This window comes from Nyctibius grandis, chromosome 23 (assembly GCF_013368605.1).
Source record: "Nyctibius grandis isolate bNycGra1 chromosome 23, bNycGra1.pri, whole genome shotgun sequence".
In the NCBI taxonomy this organism is placed as follows: domain Eukaryota; kingdom Metazoa; phylum Chordata; class Aves; order Nyctibiiformes; family Nyctibiidae; genus Nyctibius; species Nyctibius grandis.
In genome coordinates this window covers 3674570-3695309 of record NC_090680.1, presented here as the reverse complement: position 1 = coordinate 3695309, position 20740 = coordinate 3674570, and the positions used below count along the sequence as shown (strand labels likewise).

The window sequence follows — 20740 nt, the reverse complement described above, 5'->3', positions numbered from 1 at the left end:
GGAGGGAGGCAGGGAGAGGCAGCGTGTGCATGTGTGATGAGCACTAGCTGTGGACCTTACAGCCGCTGCTAACTGCCCTGGTGTGTGTGCGTGTGTGTGTATGTGTGAGTGAGAGCGAGAGAGAGGGAGAGAGGGAGGGAGGGAGGGAGTGGAGAGGGTGGGGGGGAGAGATAAGAGAGAGAAGAGGAAAAGGAGAGAGGAGAAGGAAGGAAGAAGAAGGAAGGAAGGGGACAATACGATCATGCTGTGCTGTATGAGAAGAACAAAACAGGTAGAGCTGAAGATTTTTTCTATTTCTTTCAGTTAAGAAATCTCCCAGGCTGCTGGGTGTCCGTGGGGTGCGTGTCTGCCGGAGTGTGTGAGGGGCTGGGGTAGGGGGGAGGAAATTTCGGCTGCTTTCAGCAGACATCTCTTCTGCTATTCTTTAGCATCTTGCGACTGAAGGCTCTTTTCACACCCTTCAACATGACTGTTTTGCCTTTCCAGGGCTGGTGATGTGGGGAAGGGGGGTGGCCTACGTCCACATTTGGGGAGCTACCAGAATCTCTCCTCTATTCTTATTAGTATTTTTTAATAGTGGACAGATGTATTGCCTCGGATTTTCTGTCTGTGGTTCTGAGGGTGTGGATGGGGGGGGGCGGGGTGCGGCTGGCAGGAAACGTGATGAGATCTGGTTCTACCTTGGAGATAAAGGAAGCAATGCTTCATCTTATGCCAAAAAAGAAAGGCTGCCCAGTGAGCCTTGATCCTTGGTCAGAACGCTCTCTATTGCTCCTGGCTCCGATGAATGGGAGATGCTTTATGTGCATGTGCTGTGAGGTGGCTCGGAGGACAGGTGCATTCATTTTTTTGTGTTACAACAATCTGAGCAAGAATTAACCTGAAGCTTTTTTGTCAACCTATGCTATAGTGAAAAATGCAATTAATTAATAACAAAAGCGTTAGCCAGGGGAGGGGGAGAGTCACCCTCTTTGCAATACCCTTCAAAGTACAACCAGTTAGACAACTGTGCACCAGCTGGTAAAGAGACAGAGGACCACGCCTCTGTTAGCTCTGAACTCGGGTGGGATAGAGAATCTCACAGTGTGAACCTGTTGGAAACCAGTTCGCTCTCCTTACTGGTACCACCTGGCTTTTCATGTCAGGGAATCAGGATGATAAGAGGGTTTGGGTGGTGGCTATTTTTCAATGCCAAATTTTTTATGTACGAAATGATAATGAAATTGAATAAAAAGCTACTTTGGTCATTCTGCCCCTCACCCTTCCCCCTTTGATTTCGTGTGAAAGCCCAAACCTGCACCTAATAAAGAGAGCCTGTTTTGGCTGAACCTTTTGGACTTCCTCAGGAGGATGCTGGATTTATGCACTTGGAACTTTGAGGCAGGAACTGGTCCCAGATATCTTTGTAAGGCATTTTGGAAACTTCCCCGAATTACGGATTTGTAGGTAGCGACAAAGAGCTTTGGTCCTTGTTCTGAGCGCAAAACTCGACTCAGTCTTAGGTACAGCACCATCCTGGTTACTTTATTTATATATGCACACATTTATATATGTATGTGTTACAATATAGCACTGCAGTATTCTGGAGCAATAGCCCAACACACCGATGCGAGTAACTCCAGTTACTGTAGAACAGCACAGTGTTGAAAGAAAATCCAGGTTAAGGTGTGTTTCTGAATGGAGATATGTGTCTTATCAAACGAAGGAGCAATTTTGTAGAATAATGGGGAGGGGCAGGTGAACGAGAGAAAGAGACCCTGCGTCATCCTGTGTTTTTCCCCATGCAGGTTTTTCAAATGCTTTGCAATTAATGATACGTTCACTAAAATCTGGGTGGAGGTGGTGATGGCTGGGGAGGGGGACACGTTGCAGCCAGCCAGCAGAGCACGTTCAGCTGGCAAATATGGGATGAAAACAGCAGAGGAGAAGAAAGGCAGACAGGGAGGCAGAGTGACAGAGTGGTGGGCGGAGGTGAACAGCAAATTTTAAAATAAAGTAGGTATCTCTGGGATGTTTTGGAGTCAGAGGAGAGCTGTTGGGGGAGGGGGATAATTTTGCCCGTCACAGGTTGGGCATTTCAGCTCCTGAATAATATTCTGATATATCTGTTCTTTACATCTCTATGGGTTGAATCTTGTCATTTTGTTTCTGACATATTCAGAAATGCATGGCATGCAGGTATCTTGATCCCACACAGTCCTCTCTTCCCACTCTGTACATTAATCCACCGCATGGTACACACCCCTTTGCGCGTGCATGTGCGGCACACATCTCCCCTCTCCGGTCGCTCGCATCTGTACTACACATATATGCACAAGCACGCAGGCACTCGTTCGCACATGCTTTCTGATCCTTCTGCAGCCGTACAACCTGAGTGTGCCTGCCCGTGCATATTGGGTGGATGTTCCTGGGCTCAGAGCCCAGCTGCTGCTCCTGTACCTGAATACACACCACAATTGCCAAACTGGCAATATAGCAGTTCGCTCAGCAAAGCTGGTGATACACCAGAGGAAGCTTTAATTTGGAGAAGAAAAAGACCTTGGTTTTCAGCTTGTGATCTTCCTCTGTCCCCACCCAGACCTTTGACAGAGAGAAAAAGATTGAATGGGTTCTTCAGCACAGGCAGCAGTTTCCTTCCCAAAATAAAGACAGCTGTCCTCAAATTATTTTTCAGGGGAAGCCCCTGGTGTCCCGCCTTTCTGGCAGCTAAAGAGCAGAATGTTGAAATTACAGGCTTGGGAGTGGAAGAAACCTCTTCACGTTTGTGTCTAGGTGTGCCTGTATGTGTCTGTCCTCCCACCCCTCAAAGACAAATATGTTCACACACTTGTACCTTGCAGATTATTCTTTCTTGTGGGTGCGATGCCAATGTGAAGATTGAAGTATCTGACTGACTGTGCCCACCCATGAGAGATGTAGCTAGCTTGGTGTTGTCATGTCTGCCTGCAGTTGATGGCAGCTCTGAGTCTGTGCCCACAAAATATTCGGCTAAAAGGTGGCATAACCGAAAGGCTGGGTCAAGAAATTTCTGAAAAATTGAACTTAACCCTTACTGCCAGCGCGAGATGCCGTCAGTAACACGCAGAGCTGGATGGTTAGATAGGTGGCTAGAAATGCAAGTGTTGCATGCGCCGTGTACTAGAACAGATGGACGTTATGGGGGTATGTGCTCAGTACTGGATTGCGTGAGTGATTAAACAATAACCCGCGAGCAGGTTTCCCACTTGTGGGTGAGATGAGTCTCATTCATCACCAGCCACATCCGACGGCTTCCCTCCTGTTCTGTCCTCTCCTCCTCACTCCAGTGCTGGAGAGCCAGCGGCTGCAAAGGTTTAAACCTGCCACACCCATCAAATCAAAGGAGGGAGGGGGGAAGAGGCAGTCTGCATTTCTTTCCCCTTCCACACGAGCAGCATGAATAAACAGGGCTGTACCTCTAAAGATGCAGTTTAATGCAATTGGAGAAGGAGAAAGCATTAGGGAACTGTTCGAGCAATTACAGCCAGGCGGTGAGGTGTCTTGTCATTCCAGGAACTGCAGAGGTGTGCAGGAAGGAGGAAATGGAGAAAAAGAGAGAGAGGGAGATGCATGTAGAGTTAAGGTTTTCTTGCCTTGGGATATTAAAATGTCTCGGACCTCATTTAGAATAATAATTATGCCACATGATCTAGATGCTTCAAAACTCGCAAGGCATGGTCTTGCCTTTAAACACCAACGTGGAGAGAGGGAAAGGGGTGTTTTAAAGGCAAGGTGTCCATCCACGCCCCTCCTCCCTCCACTTGCCAGCATGGAGTAAATCACCACAGACCATTGACTTGAGGGCAGAGGCACTTCATCTGCACCTGGGGAGAGTCTAGCCACTGCCTCTGCCTTTCTGAGACACCGAGTGGTTTCTGTGCTTCTTCCAGTAAACAATTGCTGCATGGAAGTTTAATTACCCCAGGCCCTTACTATTTCTCTTCCTGGGGCGATACCCCTGGGATTTCTCCCGAGAAGGGTGTCTCCAGAGAAACACCCCTCCCATCACCCCGTCCTCCTCCGCTGCCTTTGCTGACTATTAGAGACATTGATTTCTCCTAGATCACATAATGTAACTGTTCTTAATGGCACAGAGAAGCCCCTTCCTAGGGAACTAATTGCAGGCAGAGTTTCCAGGGGGAGAAGGGCAGCGGTGATGCTTAGTGGGAAAGAAATCAGTGTGTTGATCCAAATTGCCTATTGCCACTTGCTCCTGAATGGGAGTCCCACCCAAAACCAGTCAGGCAGTACCCACCAGTATGTAGAGGCATCCCTGCTAAGAGGGCTGTGTTCAGTCTTGTATCTGCCTGTGCCAGGCTGGGTACACACGTGTAGCCTGAGGAACCGACATGTATTGTCTGAGGGCTTGTCCTGGCCCAATGCTGAGGGTGTCTGAATGATCTCAGAGCTGCTCCTGCCTCAGGATAAGAAATTGGGCTGTAGCTCCAGACTCTGCCCATGCCATGCTGAGAGGGTGGATGTCACTTGGGGATGAGGGGTGAGAGGGACCCTTCCTCCAGTCATGTGGCTTTGACTGACTAGAAGGAGAAAGTGCAAAGAGGTTTCACCTCAAGTCTGATCTCATTTCAGGCCACCTATCATGGATCCTCTCATGCCATCCCAAGATCTAGTAGCCACCCTGCACAGACATTATATTTCCCTCTCCCCATTTCCCAGAGAGCAGGAATTCCCCACTGATGGCAGCTGCCAAGTTGCAAGGCCTTCTTGGCATATTAACAGGTAAAACAGCAGGCATAGCCTGAAGGTTGCCTCTGCGTTCGGCTGAGGTAGTATGAAGCAAAAAGCACCAAGTACATATAACCTGAGACCTGTGCATGCTCCCAGTAGGCTGGTGGTGCATTAGTGGCTACCATTTGCCCAGTCCATGCATTGCTGGCTCATGCATCCTTCCTTCTGTACAACTCTCCTGTGGTCCCCTTCTCCTGCACATAAATGACTTGCCTCTCTTCTGTTGCTTTGGGCTTCCTCCCTACACAAGGAAGGCTTCATTTGGGTTTAAGAATGGACGATAGCTCTGATGACAGTGCCAGGCTAAAGACAACTGAGGATGGGAAACCTTTTGAGGGCAGCTCTCTGTGTTGATGCCCTTTGGAAGTCACTGTGCAATTCCTGTTTGCTGTGAGTCTGACAAGTCTCAGGGACAGATCTGGCAGCAGTCCATACCTGGTTGCATCTGAGTTTTGAAGGCCCAGTGTCCAGCTGTAAGGCGACAACCGTAGCCCAGTAGCTCTACACAGGGGAATGCTGGGCTGGTAAGGAGGTCGGTCATCCAGAAAGGCCCAGTGGAAGATGCACGTGCCTTGCTGGTGGACATACCAGAATACCTTGCTGTGGGAATACCAGAGCAGGTATCTGGGATAAAACACCTTTCAACATCTGAAGTCCAAAGTCAAAGTCTAGAATCCATCCACGTTCATTTCATCTATAATTCCAAGATCCTCCTGAGCACGCCAGGAGGTGACATGCAACCTCAGAGCTCTGATGGCCTCATGTGGAGAAGGTGTTTATATTTCCTTAGGGTTCTCTCTATCACCTGCTGAGCGTGTATGTAAAACTCCATGGCTTTTCATGGTTGCAAGCACCACAGGCCAGTAGTTAGTATATAGGAATTGGTTTCGGGAGAGCTGGTTTCTCTTCCTCGCAGTGCTATTAACCTGCTTTCTGACTTGATCTAAGCACAGTTTCTCTGCCTGTCATCGCCATCTCTGCAAGATGCTTCTTTAATTTGGAAACTAAATAATTAGTGTGTGGAAAAAAAAAGAATTCAGATGCCCTCAGGTGAGAGGTGCTTTAGACAGGCAAAGCATTGCTTTATCCGTCCTCTGTCACTCCTGCAGTGCTGGGATGTTTATAAGCCACTTGAGTTCCTTTAACACAAACCATTGATTTTCTTCCTAGACCCAGGCTTTATTACTATGGGCCAGAGCCTGAGAGTAGGGCTACAACTTAGTTTTCTCCCTGCTATTCACCAGTGTACTAGCTCTTCCCCTACCATCATAATGATCCAGCCTGTAGCAACCTACTGTATGTGTATGGGGTGGAGGAATAGTGTAATGAAAATAGTGATTTTTTTTTTTAATATAACAAAAGGAATTTGTGCTTTTGGAGTTACACTGATCCTGCTGTCTCCGCCTGTTATCATTTTGTCTCCTCTCCCCATCTGTTCTGCTCCTTGCCTTCTTCCTGCTCCCTTGACCATGCAGTCCTCCTGCTGCTGCTTTTCTCCTCCAGCTGGGTACCAGCCCTCCAGTAGGCTGTGCTTCTTGGGGACTCCAGCTGGCACCATCAGCCACAACCACCAGGGTCTTATTCCCTTCACCCTTCCTGGCACTGGTATTAGAAGGGAAGCTGGTAGGAGGGAAAACTGCATGGGTTCTTCCTTTGTGCTTCCAGTTGCTTTTGCAGCTTCCCCAGTTCTCCACTTGGGCAGAGACAGCAAAGTGGTGCATCCTCACCTATCACATCACTGTGAGCACAGGTAGAAGGTTGCCCATGCCCCAGCAGGTGGCTGGGGAGGGGTATGGCTGCCATAGGAGCAATGCATGCAGTACAAACTAGTATCACCATTCCTGCTTTGTTGAGGGTTCATACTTCTTCTGGGCTTGTCCCTTGGCTACTAATGCGACTGTTGGGTGGCAGGCTGTGCTCCAGATGTCATGTTGGCCCAAGAGAGGATGTCCTGAGCCTGCCTTCCTCCCACCAGGGTTGGTTGGCTTCGATGCCTTGAAAGGGAAGCCAGGATATACTTATATTCTTTTAAACTATAACCAATAAATGTCAGTCCCATTCATTACTCATCTTAATTCTGAAGTTTCTTGAATTAATTCCAGCCATAATCACAGTATATCTCTATTTATAGAAAGCCAGGACATCTCACAACATTTAAACATTCTCTCTGTAGGAGACACCTTTCTGTAAGGGCTGGTAATTAGCAAAGCTAGTAGGCTTTAAAAGAATCCTACTCACTTGGTTTGAATGCCCCTAAAATGTAGGGGTGCCGGGGAGTGTGTTTGGATCTGAACCTAGCTCTGAAGTTAGTTTTATTCCACTGTTCTCATAATTGCCTAGGAGTGAAACTGTGGTCTCAGGAACCTTAGGTTTTTTATGATTTGTGTTGATTTCTAATAATTGGTGATGTCCAGAATAATTTACAGTTTCGATTACTCTTATAATTGTTAAGACTATTATCAATTGGCATCCAGTTCATTAGACTATTGAATGGAGTCTAATCCATTTATTTTATTAATAGTATCCAATGACCTTATAAATCTGCAATGTTAAGTACTCAAGGGTGGGCAGGTTGGGGCAGCATGGTAACGTGCTTTCCTCTTCTGCACAAGATGTCAGTCATTTATATTAGTTCAAATTGAAACCAGAAGGATGTAAACCACAATGGTTTTGAACTGATCTTTGTTCTCCTTGTATCATTCCTTCTTCTGTCTGCCCACAGCTTTAGAACTGAGGTATTCAGTGGTGGATTTATAAATAATTTAACAAAAATCATCTAGGTTTGGAAGGGTAGACATAAAGAAACAAGTATCACTTGCTGATTTGCTGACAGTAAAATTTGCAGACATTTGGTTTCATGTAAGAGTGAAATCCACTGCTGGAAATCACCTGCTGAGAAAATGTGAGGAGGGCATCACCTGCTCGACTGTGCCTGAGAAGTGTGGTGCTGCTGCGAGGCGGTACTGGAGCAACGGGGAACTGGGATGATGGGGAACTGAGGCAAAGGGGCTTTTAGAAGCTGGACCAAAAGTTTATCCTCAGCAGCGACACTTCACTGTAGATAGAAGAGCTGCACTGAAATGGCACTTGTGTTTCTCAGAACTGGGGACACGTTTCTTAGGGTCAAGATTTTAATTCTTAGCTTGTTACGTTGGAGTAGTCAGACTGGCGGTTTGCAAAGACCTGGATTGCACAGGCTGAGTTGGAATCTGTCAGAATGGAGACTTTGCCTGATCAAAGATGAAAAACAGTGGGTTTAACCCTTCCTGCTGTTTGCATTTCCAGTGGAAGACCCAAAGGAACTTCAAGCCATACAGAGAGTTTTGAGGACAGATACCCACAACAGAAAATTGATGTTTAATGCTGACTGTTAAAATTGCAGTCAAAAGCATGATAAGGATGCAACCAGTCCCACCTAAAGCACAGGATCTGGCAAATGGCCTTTCCTTTGTATCCTAAATTCCAGTCAGAATACCAGCTAGAAGAGATTAAAGGACGAATGGAGCAAGGAAAAAAGATCTTCCCCCCAAAATAACTGAAGAACTGAAGCTAACTGAAACCTCCATGAAGTAAACAGAAGTTGAATAACTTCCAGAGGATAGTTAGCAAAGTTAATATGTGACTCAATACCTGAAGGTCCCTCTTATATGGTAAAACTAAATATGCAGCAAAAAGAACCCTCCATTATGATGCCATTGTACAGGACTCTATGGAAGACAGAAGAATTGACAAGTTAGTGAAAAAATGAGCCCCAATGGCTTATAGGAACTTTTAGCAAATCTTCCTTTAAAGTTCAGTTAATTCTTCCTTATGTTCTTCGTTTTCTTCCTTTGAGTCATATGATTCCACAGGCAGAGATACCATAAGACAATGCCTTATCTTGTAGAATTTAATTACTTTTTAATTAGGGTGTGGCTGACAAGAGGAGTCTGAAATGAATCACAGTATTTTACCATTGTTCTGAACTGAGAAGTAAGGGATTGATGATGTTGTAAATTGAACTGCCTTCTTAGAGGTGTCTGTCATAGACTGTAGAACTTTAGACCTTCCTTCCTTTCTAACTGTGGAGGTGCCTAAAGCCCTAAGATAATTACACTTACACCTGTAAAGTCCCCTAAACATTTAGAGGCTGCTTACTGGCATGCCTAGACGATCCTTAGTTTTATAAGCAATAATCAGCTCAATACCTACTTAACAGCTAAGCTACCCTGGGATCTACAAACCAAGTATTCTTCCAGTTGCTTTCCTTGCACAGCCAGAACAGGTAAGTTTGTCAAAGCACACAGGTCAAGTGTCCACACAGAATGCACCCAAGAGGAAGAGTATGTACTACCTTCCTGTTATCCAGAAACACTTTGATTAAAGTATTTATCCAGAGATGTGGTGAATATACCATCTCTGCCTGAGTAGATCTGTACCCCCACCTCCCAGGAGAATGTGCTATTAGACTACAGAATATACTGGGACCAGCGTTTCGTGGAGAAGCTGATCTATTTTGCACAGACAAATAAAATATTAATTGGGCCAGAGCAAGAGAGTGAAAGAATATCATCCTGACTCTCCACCTCAGTGTTTGTGATACTTACAGAGGGGAGGGAAGAGCTTTGGTTAAAGCTTTACGTCATACATTGTCAATAAGGCCCAAGCATTTTACACCCATTTTGCGTGTCTCCAGTAACATGGTCAACTGAAAGTTGATGGCTAAAAGAATTAATAGCAGCTGCAAAGGAGGAAGATCAGGATCTAGGAAAAGGGCAGAACAAGTCAGGATGTACTGGTGTAAGGTAGTTGTTTCAAACCATCCTAGCTTATTTACAAAGCTGATGGAAGCAGTCTCTGAACTGTGAGCTTTGAAGACTCATGGAGGCTGAATGAGGTGTCGGAAGGCTGAAAAAGAATGAGGAGAAGGTAAAAAATTACAGACTACTCAGTTTAACTTCATGCCTGGAAAAAAAAAATGGTGGAAATAATCAAATAAAGGAGATGATTAGGAGCCAGCACAGATCTGTCAAGAATAGATCATGTCAAACTAATTCAGCTTTCTTCTATAACAAGCTTTGTGGATACAGGGGAAGTAGTTGTCATACCTTGTCATTTGTAAGGATTTTGACATTATTTCACAGGCTTTTATCATAAGTGAAGCAAAGAAACATGGTCCAAAGGAAAACATTACATCAGGGATGCAGAGCTGGTGTAGATAATCCTACTCAATGAGCAATTCTCACTGATTTCCTGTTGAAACAGAAGACTCTATTGAGCATGTTGCCACAAGCTGGAGCTGTGGCCTGTTAGTGCTTCATGTTTTCATTAAATACATTGTACTTTATATTTTAATTTCAACCTGGATGACTGTCTAGAGGAAATGTTTTTCAAATTCTGTACATGGCATGAACCAGGTATAGGCTGGTGGAAATTACTGGAATTCAAGACAAGCTTGTCAAACCAAGGACCTGGTTTGAACAGCATCAGAGCAAATGTAAAGTGCTCTCCATGGGAATGATTAATAAATTGCAGCCAGCTGTCCATGGGAGCTAGTTATCCTTCAGGAGGGGAGAAAGGGTCTCTAGAGGACCACAAGTTCAATGTTAGTCTAGAAAATCATTCTATTGTCAAAAAGGAAAACATCATCTTACCAGGTTGTGCAAATGGGAGCGTAGGCTGTAGGACACATCTAATAAGCCTTCAGCTCTGCTCAGCGCGTGTAAGTCTCAGCTGAGATGTCATGCCTTAGTCTTGTACTGCACTCTAAGGAAGTGTGGTCCAGTGAGAGAGTGCAGACTGGGATAGTGAGAACTGCTGGAGGTCGAGGGAAATATAATCTGTGAGGAAAGACTGAAATAATTAGGTGGTTTAACCTAAAAGGAATAATGCTGAGAGGGGTCAGGATGCTAGTCTGGCAAGTGCAAGAAAATGGGAAAAATATGTTCTTCCTGTCCAGGGTGGATAAAACAAGGAGTAATGGTCTTTAATGGGCCATCAGGGTGATTCAGACTAGACTTTAGGAAGAGTCCAAAAGGATTGTGATGGACTGGAATAGATTGTCTGAGAAAACTATCGCAGCTCCAGTCACTGAAGGGCTGTAGGAGGTACTTCTGGACTGGAGGATGGACGAAATGGTCTCTTGTGCTCTCTCAATGCTATTTTGTATGATTAGTATCAAATATTCACTGAAGCAGGAACTGGACCCAATTTTCTTCTTGCAGAACAGTGCTTCACTAGTAGGTTATAAAGCTATGTTTACTTCTGTACTCCCTCTTTCTCTGGCCTCATGCTTATTTAATTCCTCCATGAAAAAAAGCCTAAGAGCTTAAGCAGGAGCAGCTTACTCTAAACAGTCTTCTGTAGGAGGAAGGTAGCATTTGAGATCTTTTCAGGTACAGTAGAGAGTTGAATGAACATCTGCCATAATTTAGGGAAGCTAGTCTCTAGATAAATACCTATCTACTGCATGCTGTCAGAGAGGACTGTAGTTGTCTCTTTCTGGGCGGGGGTTCAGGGCTTGGAAACCAGAACAGGTATCTCCCTGATAACCAGAGCAAGATGCCTAAACCCAGACAGTTTAGATGTCACAGGTTCAAAGGGCATCTCTTTGGTGTATTGTGATACTGAGGTGCTTAGTTCTCCCCATATTTTCTAGTGGATTTAAGACTATGATTTCTGCAAGGTACCTGACCTTCTTCCTAGACTTAGCTCCAACGTCCGTCTTCTGAACCAGACATCTGCTGGAACTCCACACTGAGGTTCTCTTTTCATCATCCTCAGGAGAGAATTATTACAAGGGATTTATCAGTTGGTGGCTTCTTCTACCTGTCTGACATGAATTGTCTCAAAGCATTTATATGGCAGTCACTCAGAAATTCCCAACTGGAGTGCTGTACCCCTACTAGCACCCACCTTCAGTGCTTAATCCCCTCTGCTCCCATTATGATGTGTCCCAGCGGTTGCTGGGAATACTGAATAAAACACGCTGAGATATAATATTCACCTTCACTGGATATATTCTTATGCAGCAGAAGAGCTACTGCTGCATGAGAATATAGAAGAACTAGAGCTGACCTGTGGTATCTTCTGTTATCATGTGCTGAGTCCATACAACCCTCGGGAAGATATCCTTTCTTCGGTTGTTCCAAAGCCTTTACACAACACAAGAGGGAGAACAAGACACCCTGCCTATAGTCGGGATTACCCAACTTTTGGCGGATGAGATAAACTGTAATAGTCAAAGACAATCCTTTCAACTACATCAAATTTTGCTGAGCTTTCCCGGTTTGGATAAGAATTTGCTTGGTAGGGGTCTTCAAAGAGACACTGTGTTTTTTTAATTTGTTATTTGGCTGTATCTGTTGAGATCAGAGGAATAAAGCTTTGGAAGTGTAAAGAGTTTTCAAACAATTTAATAAGCAGCAGTTGCACCTTTATAATATCAGGAAAGAGAATGCCATTATGATTTCAAATGATGGAATTTCCGATTTTCTTCCTTTTTAGTTTACATTTTTAAAATGAGAGATTAAACACTTTTGTTAAGCATACATTGAGTTTTCAAAGTCAAATACTTAGAATATACGTAATTAATTAAAAGGGTTGCCTATCCATCTTTAATTTGTCTTCTCTCACGTATAGGCATAACGATGTGGTCCTTAATTATAAGATCGAATACTGGTATATATTTTTTTCAATAGGATCCCTGTCTCATTCAGTGCACAGAATGGAATATACTTAGGGACCGAATGAGTTTTGCCATAAATGAAGGTGCTTTCTATAGGTCTCCTGTTTCATTTACTGCCAGTGATGAAGGTTATGTATTGAATTGGGCAAGGGGCTGTTCAAAATCAGGAGAATGTTTTGGCTGAATTGAATGCTGCCCTGAAGAATTAGGCTTTTTCCTGCCTTTTGCCACGAGTTCCTATGTGTTATGAAAAAGCGACATAATTGAGGTTTTCCATGGGTGGCCACTAATTGGTGTGTTCCCATTTTCTGGGTTTTCAATCTGAGACACCTGGGGTCTGACTTGTAGAAGTGCAGGGCCAGAATTGTATGGAGTTCTGCTCTCACCATGCACAGAGCTGAGGAAATGCTAATCCAAGGCATCGCAAATTAGGGACCCAAAACTAGTGAGTGCTCTGGCCATTTTGACCTTAGCCTCTTTGTGTCTGATTTCACTGTCTGTAAAATAGAGATAACAAACCCACCTACCTCCCTGGGAGAACATCCATTAAGGCTCGTGAAGCACTGAGATATTACAGCAAAATTGCACCACAGAAAAGGACCACGAGGAAATTAGAATTCTGTATTCAGTGATGGGTTTGAATGATGTGTGGCAAATAAGGCACTTTGCCATGCCTGAAATTAGGATAACAGGAAAATACCAAATCGCTGTCCACTCAGTGAGCTCTGTCTGTCCTTTGTAGTAGCTGAGGTGGGGGAGACTTGCAAGAAAAAAAAGAAGATATGAAAAAGACTATTATAAGGCATATGCACAAGGGAGTCAAAGCGAGGCTTCAGAGACAGTCTCCATTTTACATTTACTGCTTCAGCCTTTACCCTGTGCCCAGAAAGATGCTTGTAAGACAGGCTTTTTATGTAATACATGAGTCATGCTACTTTGTACTTGTGCCTGTGAACAATGGGTTGCAAAAGAATTGGGCAAAAATGGGCCAAATGTGTTATCACTGAAACTAGTACTACACCTTTCACGGGTGTCAGAAGATGTCAGCTTAGATCCTTAACAAATCAAGCCCGGAACATTCTTGTTATTATTCCCTTTGTGTGTGAGGAAACTGAGGCACAGAAGTGGAATTATCTGCTGAAGTAATTCTGCCTGTTTTCTCTGTATACAACCAATAACTTTTAAACTAGTATTCACATGGTTTGCATGAATTAATCTAGAAACAACAGAAAAAGTATGGGTTTGTTCCTGTCTTCTTCCCCTCCCTTCTCCTCACCTGGAAGAAATACCTTGAGTAATGCAAATCATTTGTTTGCTTTATTTGCCAGTTGCTTTATATTTGTGTCTGTGGGAGTGGGGTGTGTATCTGCCTACAGGACTCCATGGGAGGATCTCCTGAGGAAGGGCTGAACTGGAGACTTGAGGAAGGAAGCAGGTCTGTGGTATTACAGGTCATATGTCCCGACCTTCGTGCTGTTCTCATAAGGTTCAGGCTCTCGGTTGCTGCCCTGGAGGATCTCCAGGTGGGGAGGCTGTGCTCGCACCAGGAGAAGCAGTCTGTCTGGAACATAAGCTCCAGATCAGGATGGGGTTAAGAAAGAGGTCAGAGCCTTCAAACTGGGCTTAATGGGGAGCCTGAGAAGAGGCAAGAACCTCAGTCATATATGGTCATACCCTTTTATTAATGAGAGCCTGCCTGGGGTTTCTCCCTAGTCTGAACAAGCTGTTGTTATTGTGGAGTCTATGAATGACTGTATTGACTTCCTCAAATCTCTGGTGCATAAGATGGGACACAATTTTCTGGCCAGGCACAGGTGGGAATTTTTCCCACCGTTCCTACATGTGCTGGCTGCTGATGAACTGCTATGTTGCCTCCTAGGCCTCTGTGTCCATGAATTATCTCCAGAAGAAAGTTTACTTCTCCCATGGGGGCACAAAGCAGCCTAACATGCTTAAGGGAGAGTTCTTCTTAGCAGAGACTGAATTGGAAATACAGAAATCCCAGTACAGAAATTCAGAAGTCTTGGGGAAAAAAGCAATTCATCAGCACTCCGTAAGCATGGAAGAAGAGTTGTTCCTATGTCTGTTGTCCTGAGACATGCCAGCATGACATGATACTGTAAACCCACCAAATCTAATCACTGGTTATGGCTTGAAGCCTATGCCTTATGAGGATACCTCATCTCCTTTTTTGAGGACCTTCTGCTGAGATTTCTCTCCATGGCAGCTTAAGAGACCCTCCTCCTGCTCCTCTGGAGTTAAACATCTGGCTGTCAGGACTGATGCAGAGTTGATGGTCAAGGCAGAGTGATCCAGACAGATACTTTATGGAGCCAGTGTAGGTGGCCAAAAGAGAAGGTCCTGTTGGCAGGTCTGGAGGAAGGACACTGTCCCTCTGCCAGTTAAGAATGGAAGTGGAGAGGCTGTCAGTGTAGGGAAGAAAGAGACCTTGTTGCAAAGTGAATGTGTGGTTGTCTCTCTGGGCCAAACATGATGCATGTTGGCCAAGAAGGTAGTGGAAATGTAGGTCTTGTGTAAGCATTTGTGAGGTGGTGGGGATTTTGTAGTCCCTACTGCTCCCAAATCAGTTGGGGTTTCAGCCTGCCCCTGAGGCAACCCCTGCTTCTGTCTTTGTCACAGAAGAAGTGTACACTGCCACAGCACAGAAATTAAGTGGGACGCAGAAAAGGCACTGGACTAGGTCAGGAGATAATTTTGTTGGAAGCATCTACAATTGCGTGGCTCCATTGGCTTCTTCTCCCCATAGAAGGAGAAGCACTGACACAGCAGATAACTTGTAAGCACCTGCTCCAGAGCTGAAGGGGCCTTACCAAGCTAAGGTCAGCCTTCCCGTCTTGCGAAGTGTATTGAGTGGTCCCACTGACAGGGCTTGCATTCTTCTCGTTCCCTTCTGTGGTTCTGACCTGTCCCTGCAGAGAGCAAGCTGTGCTCCTCATTGCTCTGCCTCCTTATATCCAGCCCCTTTCAGTTCCGTCTTTCACATATGATTCATTGCATCTCAGCTTCATACGATATGGTATCGTCGATGCTGATATCCCCAACCTGTAATTTTTCAACTTCTCTCTTGGGTACTTGCCTCTAAGCTTTTCCTGCTGCCAGGCGCAGCAGACGACGGAGTGTGCTGAGTACCTCTGAGGGGTACCATACAGAGCAATTCTGCTGTTTAGAAATTTGTTTGTGAAAACTCTGAGCAGCACAGAAACGCCTGGAGAAGCTAATCAGAATTGGAGATGGGCACCATTTTTAAAAACCACAAGTTTCAAGTACTGTGGTGTAAGCAGGAGGTCAGTTTGCTGCCAGTGGCAGTGAAATCGCACTCAGTTATACAGAGCACAGGAAAATGCTGAACAGGGTTTCTGTCATTCCTTTGCTCCACTTTTATCAACACCCTGTGCTTCTGCCCTGCAGCACCTCTGTTATTCCAGCTCTGATGTTGCAGGGTAGCTGTGGAGTTGCTGAAAACTAGGCAAGGATATAACTGATCCTTTGAACAAAGTAATTCTCCGTTCAGTAGCTTTTTGTACATATTAAATGATTAAATCTTTAGGGGGCTTTTCCCTGATGCAGTAATTGTGCACTCATTAAATTGCCAGATAAGACTTACTTTCTATTAATTTATTTTTTGCTAAGAAAAATGTTTCGTTTTCCACTGATAATCCTGCCTCACCTAATTCAAGGATGGCCAACTTGTGGCTTTTAAGCCACAGACAGATACCGAGCGATTGAGGTATGACTCCCGTGATGGAGATATGTTGTCTTATTGACAGCACACTGCTGATCTTAGGACTACTTCTTTATCAGTATCTCCATGTGAGAGGAAGCTCTCATGGGCTTCTGAGGCCAACAGCTCCCTACAATCTCCAGGACTCAGCTGGGCACCCATCAGCTGGGCACCCAGCCTCACCCCATCCCACACTGGGTGCTGGGACCCCAGGGACCCATTGCTGTTTTCTGCCTGGGAGCTACTTGTTGAAAAATCCCTCACCTCGCCTAAGGTATTGGGTAGGGGTTTGACACCTCTTGGACACTGGAAGGGTTTTTTTTAGGCTGCTCATGAGGCCAAGAGGTTTGAGCTCCCATGATTTAGTTAATAGTATTTTAGAAAGTGAAATCTGGGTAAAAGTTGAATTAACCCACATTACTAGGAGTGGAAATAGATTTAGGCTTCAGCTGCAACTTGAGCTAGTATATGTGTGAAAAAGACTACAGAGAAACTATATTATAAGAAAGTTATTAAGGCTGCTAAGTCAAGTATTAAAAAATTAGCCAATATTGGAAAGGCAGTTCCCTGTGCAGCCTCATCATGGTCTCCTCTTGTGAATGTATTTCAGTACACTTCTAGTAACAGGAACACATCTTATTTTTCTTTCCAGGGATTCCTACCACATTCAGGTCACAGAATGGACAGTGCTCACTTAATGAGCAGTTATTCAATATTTTGTTATCTCATAATAAGTCAGCGTGTGACCTCACAGCTTTACTCAATAAGTACTATTCAAACTCTGCTCTGAAATCAGAAATATTAATTTTCTCCTGGGCTGTCTTGTGATTCTGAGCACATCCCTAATGTTGCTTAGTGAATCTTGGCAACACTCATGTGAGATAACTGAGGATTTTTACTCCAATTTTGCAGATGGACAACTGAGGCACAAAGAGAGGGTTTGATCAGCAGGACTCCCTAATTTTATGTGTTGAATTTGAGAAACAGAGGACCTGACGTTTATTAGTAGTTTCTTATTTTCAATTGCACATACCTGAAAACATCTCCCATTACTGTCAGCTGCAGCTCTGAGTGCTCAGCACTGCTCCAAATCAGACTCAAGGTGTCTGATGAAAGCTACTCAGAGATGCAGAACATGCCTCTAGGAATAACCCCGTGAAAAGTATTAACAGCAAAGTTCAGCAGCAAAGGTAGGGCAGTGCTGTAGGACAGCCATCTGTTGGCTGCCCTAACCCTGAGACCCTCTGTTGTCCTTTGCCAAGCCTCTGCCTCCTGCCTTTTAACTTTCCAACTGCAAAAAATAGGGCCAAGACTTTAGTGTAATCCCTTTATACCTGAGTTTCCTAAGTTTCAAACACCTAGATTTCCTACTAATGCTTTAAGTCTTCTTTAAGCTCCTTTGTTTTACTTTGCAATCTTTCAGCAGATATTTACAAGCCTAGTTCCAAACAGTGGCAGGGTGATATCAGGTAATTTACAGAACTGTCCCAACAAATAATATTTATATAGGCAAGAGCCTGGCAGGGTTTTCGAAGAGCCTTGGTGCCTAATTCACACTGGCTTCAATAGGATTAAGGCAAGTAGGCATTTGTCAAGATCCCACCATTCGTTCCTTAAAACCTGGCCCTTTAATTCTTCATTCAATCAAGTTTATGTTGACCCACTAGAGCTAAAGGATAGGAATGTGTACTAAAATGTTAATAATTCATGAATGTTTGTAAAGTGCTGTGAGAGTACAATCTGGAAAGCAGGTGTCTTGGGGGGATGTGTTATATTTTCTTCAGGCTTCAAAATAATTGCTTCTGCAACCAAAGCAAAATACAGGTGGAAACTTTTTTTCCTCTGCCTTTCACTGAGATCAAAATGTTAGTTACCTGGAAGCCCCAATAGGTACTCCAATTCTACACTGAGTGCTCTCAGATATTACTAAGGATTAGGCAGATCCAAAAACCTTCAGTTAGTGATTGGTTTGAAAGAGTACAGAAAGTGTTTGTGCCTTCGTAACTCGTTCTTTCTGGAAGGGATCAAATGACTCTTGTTGCATTTAATCTGTTTGAAAATATTCCGTATCTAGGCTTCATTTCTGATTTCATTTCAGCAGGATTTAGTGAATTGGTTGTGCAAACTGACTTCAGGCAGACTTTAAGTTTTACTTTTTTGCATCTTCTTTCCATTCTTTTCATATCATAACAGATGTATAGTTAAGATGTAATACTTGTATCATATGAAAGGAATAACAAGCAGGAAATAAAAAGGAAATTTTGTCATTCTTTAAACTTCAAAGTAGATCCAGGCACCCTGAAAATATACAGTATATTTACAATATTTACAATATTTACAATCTCATTAAAAATCCTTCCATATTCCTGTCAATGGGCTGTGGAAAGACCACTCAGAATTAAATATGTTTTACAGAAAGCATTTTGATGTACCCATTTCATAATTCATCAACCATCCAAAGGGGAGAAAAAAAGATGGAAGAAGCATTAAAGTTCAAGAAGTTTGGGTTTTTGAAATGCCAGGATGGAGTACAAGTTGAAAAATCAAGGAAGCTTACAAAAATTGTGGAAATTGGTGGATTGTGTGTGTGTGTTTGTGACATGCGATTTGTGATATTTATACAATATGATTTCCTCTCTTTGACTGAGAAGAAGGAAAAAGAAAGTGTTACTGGAAAAAAAAAAGAAAAAAAGAGAAAAAATGCCACACTCTTGGCTAAAATTTTAGACAGATAATCATTCACTATAATGGAATATGCATGATTTGTGATATTTTCATGACTGAGGCACCAGTTCATCTGAAAAGTAGAATACAGCTAATGACATAACCCGGCCACATAACATAGACGTTTGCATACCATAATCTTTGCTTCTTTTGAGCAAACTTACAATTTGCTTAACTCCAATGATGTGTCTTATGAAGGACTTAGTATTGCTGTTGTTAATGGATCAATAAATTGGACTGACAAGAATCAGCCTTGTCCTGTGACTTTCTGAAGAAGCAGGAATTATGTCTTTCTACCAAGAAATGGCTCTATATTTTAGATGGTGCTAGGAGAAAGCTAGCTGGTTCCTATAGTATCTGAATTATTTTTCCTCTGTAAACCAGTGTGCCACCCATGCCCTTTCTTGTGTTCAGCACATTCCCATTGTCTTGACTCCTGTTGCTTGTTTCATTGCTTCCTTTCCTGGCAGCACAAGGGAGATATATCCTGAGGATGTAGAAACAATAACGGTTGTCATCATCATAAATCCTCATGTGTTTGGCTCTTCTCACAGTGGGCACCTCTTCCTTCATCTGGAAGCTCACCATTAGGACAATAGGAGCCTAGATGGAAACTCTTGGAGAACCCCAGTTTTACATCCTGCCACTCCATCTGACTTGTCCTAGCCTGCTCCAGCTACCCAACTCCCTGCCATCCTCAGAAAACTCCCAAATGTGCTGAACAGCATTTGGGGAGGGCTGACAGGCAATGCAGCAGTCAGACTCAGGACTGTGTTTAGCAATCATCTGTGTGGATTGCTATCTATCTATAGGACTCTTGACCATTCATAAGTTCCCCTAAGTTGGTTTTTTTTTGTTGTGTTTTTTTTTTTTTTCCTAAGTGCTTAGCTATTTTCAGCACTATCTGTGTTCATGGCTGCAGCTTCTCCTACTGCCTTTGGGAGTCTGATCCACATACTGATTTATTTTTAGCTATATAGCTAATTATTATTTTTGTGAATATAGTATTTCATTATTCATTAAAGCTGGGGAGACATTTTAGTCATTTCTCAGTAGAAAAAATGTGAATTCAGTAACCAAAGTAAGATCTCTGAGTAGGGCTTAAGAGGGCTAGGAAGAGCAAAGTAGGATGGTGTGAGAGGTGAGAGCTATTGATATACGAAGGAGTGTTACTAAGAAAGCAGAAACAAGCTGTTCTCAACATGGGCAAGATGCAGGGGGGCTGGCTGAAACTCTGGGAGGAACTCTTTCGTTCACCAAAGGAATAAACTGCCAGAGAAACTCAGAGAATCGTCTTTGGAGGAAATGTCCAAAGAGTGGTAAAAAACACTGCTCTTGCAGGGTGGGTTGAAGATGAAGAAAATCAGCCCTGCTGCAGTGCACAGAAAGGTTCTGGAGGCCCCTGGAGATTTCTAATTATTTGCTCTTCAGTGTGTGGCAAAGCTGTGCAGTGTGAACTGGCCCTTGCTAACAGGAGAGGAAACACTGCGCATTTTCTGGTGTTAGATCATCTGTACGTACTTCCCAGTGCTTTCTGTCTGGCTTTGCACGGGGTCCTGAGGGAAGAAGGTTCCTATTCCAGAAACTCACAAGTCCTTCTCAGGAGGAAAACTCTCTTTCCGTATCACACCTGCAGCAGAGCAGAAAGGAGTGGAAGGAGCTTTGTGTGCACCCTGCCTGCCCAGCCATCCCCTTGTCCTTGCCAGGGATCCCTTTTCCCTCGACTTCTCTGCCAGGGGGGCTGCTGAGTAAAGCCCTCCACAGGGAGGGCTCCAGGGGTGCCTGGATGTACAGTATGGTTGTGCTACAGATGCCCCAGATACAGAGTGATCTAAACTGTG

The 20740-nt window shown here is 44.0% G+C and overlaps 1 protein-coding gene across 1 annotated transcript in view; it reads left to right on the top strand.

The window, feature by feature from the left end:
* Positions 1-204: 204 nt before the first annotated feature.
* The window catches only part of GAP43 (growth associated protein 43), a 55919-nt gene continuing 35383 nt past the window's right edge, over positions 205-20740 (top strand). The window contains exon 1 of the mRNA XM_068417510.1: positions 205-271. Within this exon, the coding sequence (XP_068273611.1) occupies positions 242-271 (30 nt within the window). The 5' untranslated portion in view covers positions 205-241. The remainder of the gene's footprint in view (positions 272-20740) is intronic.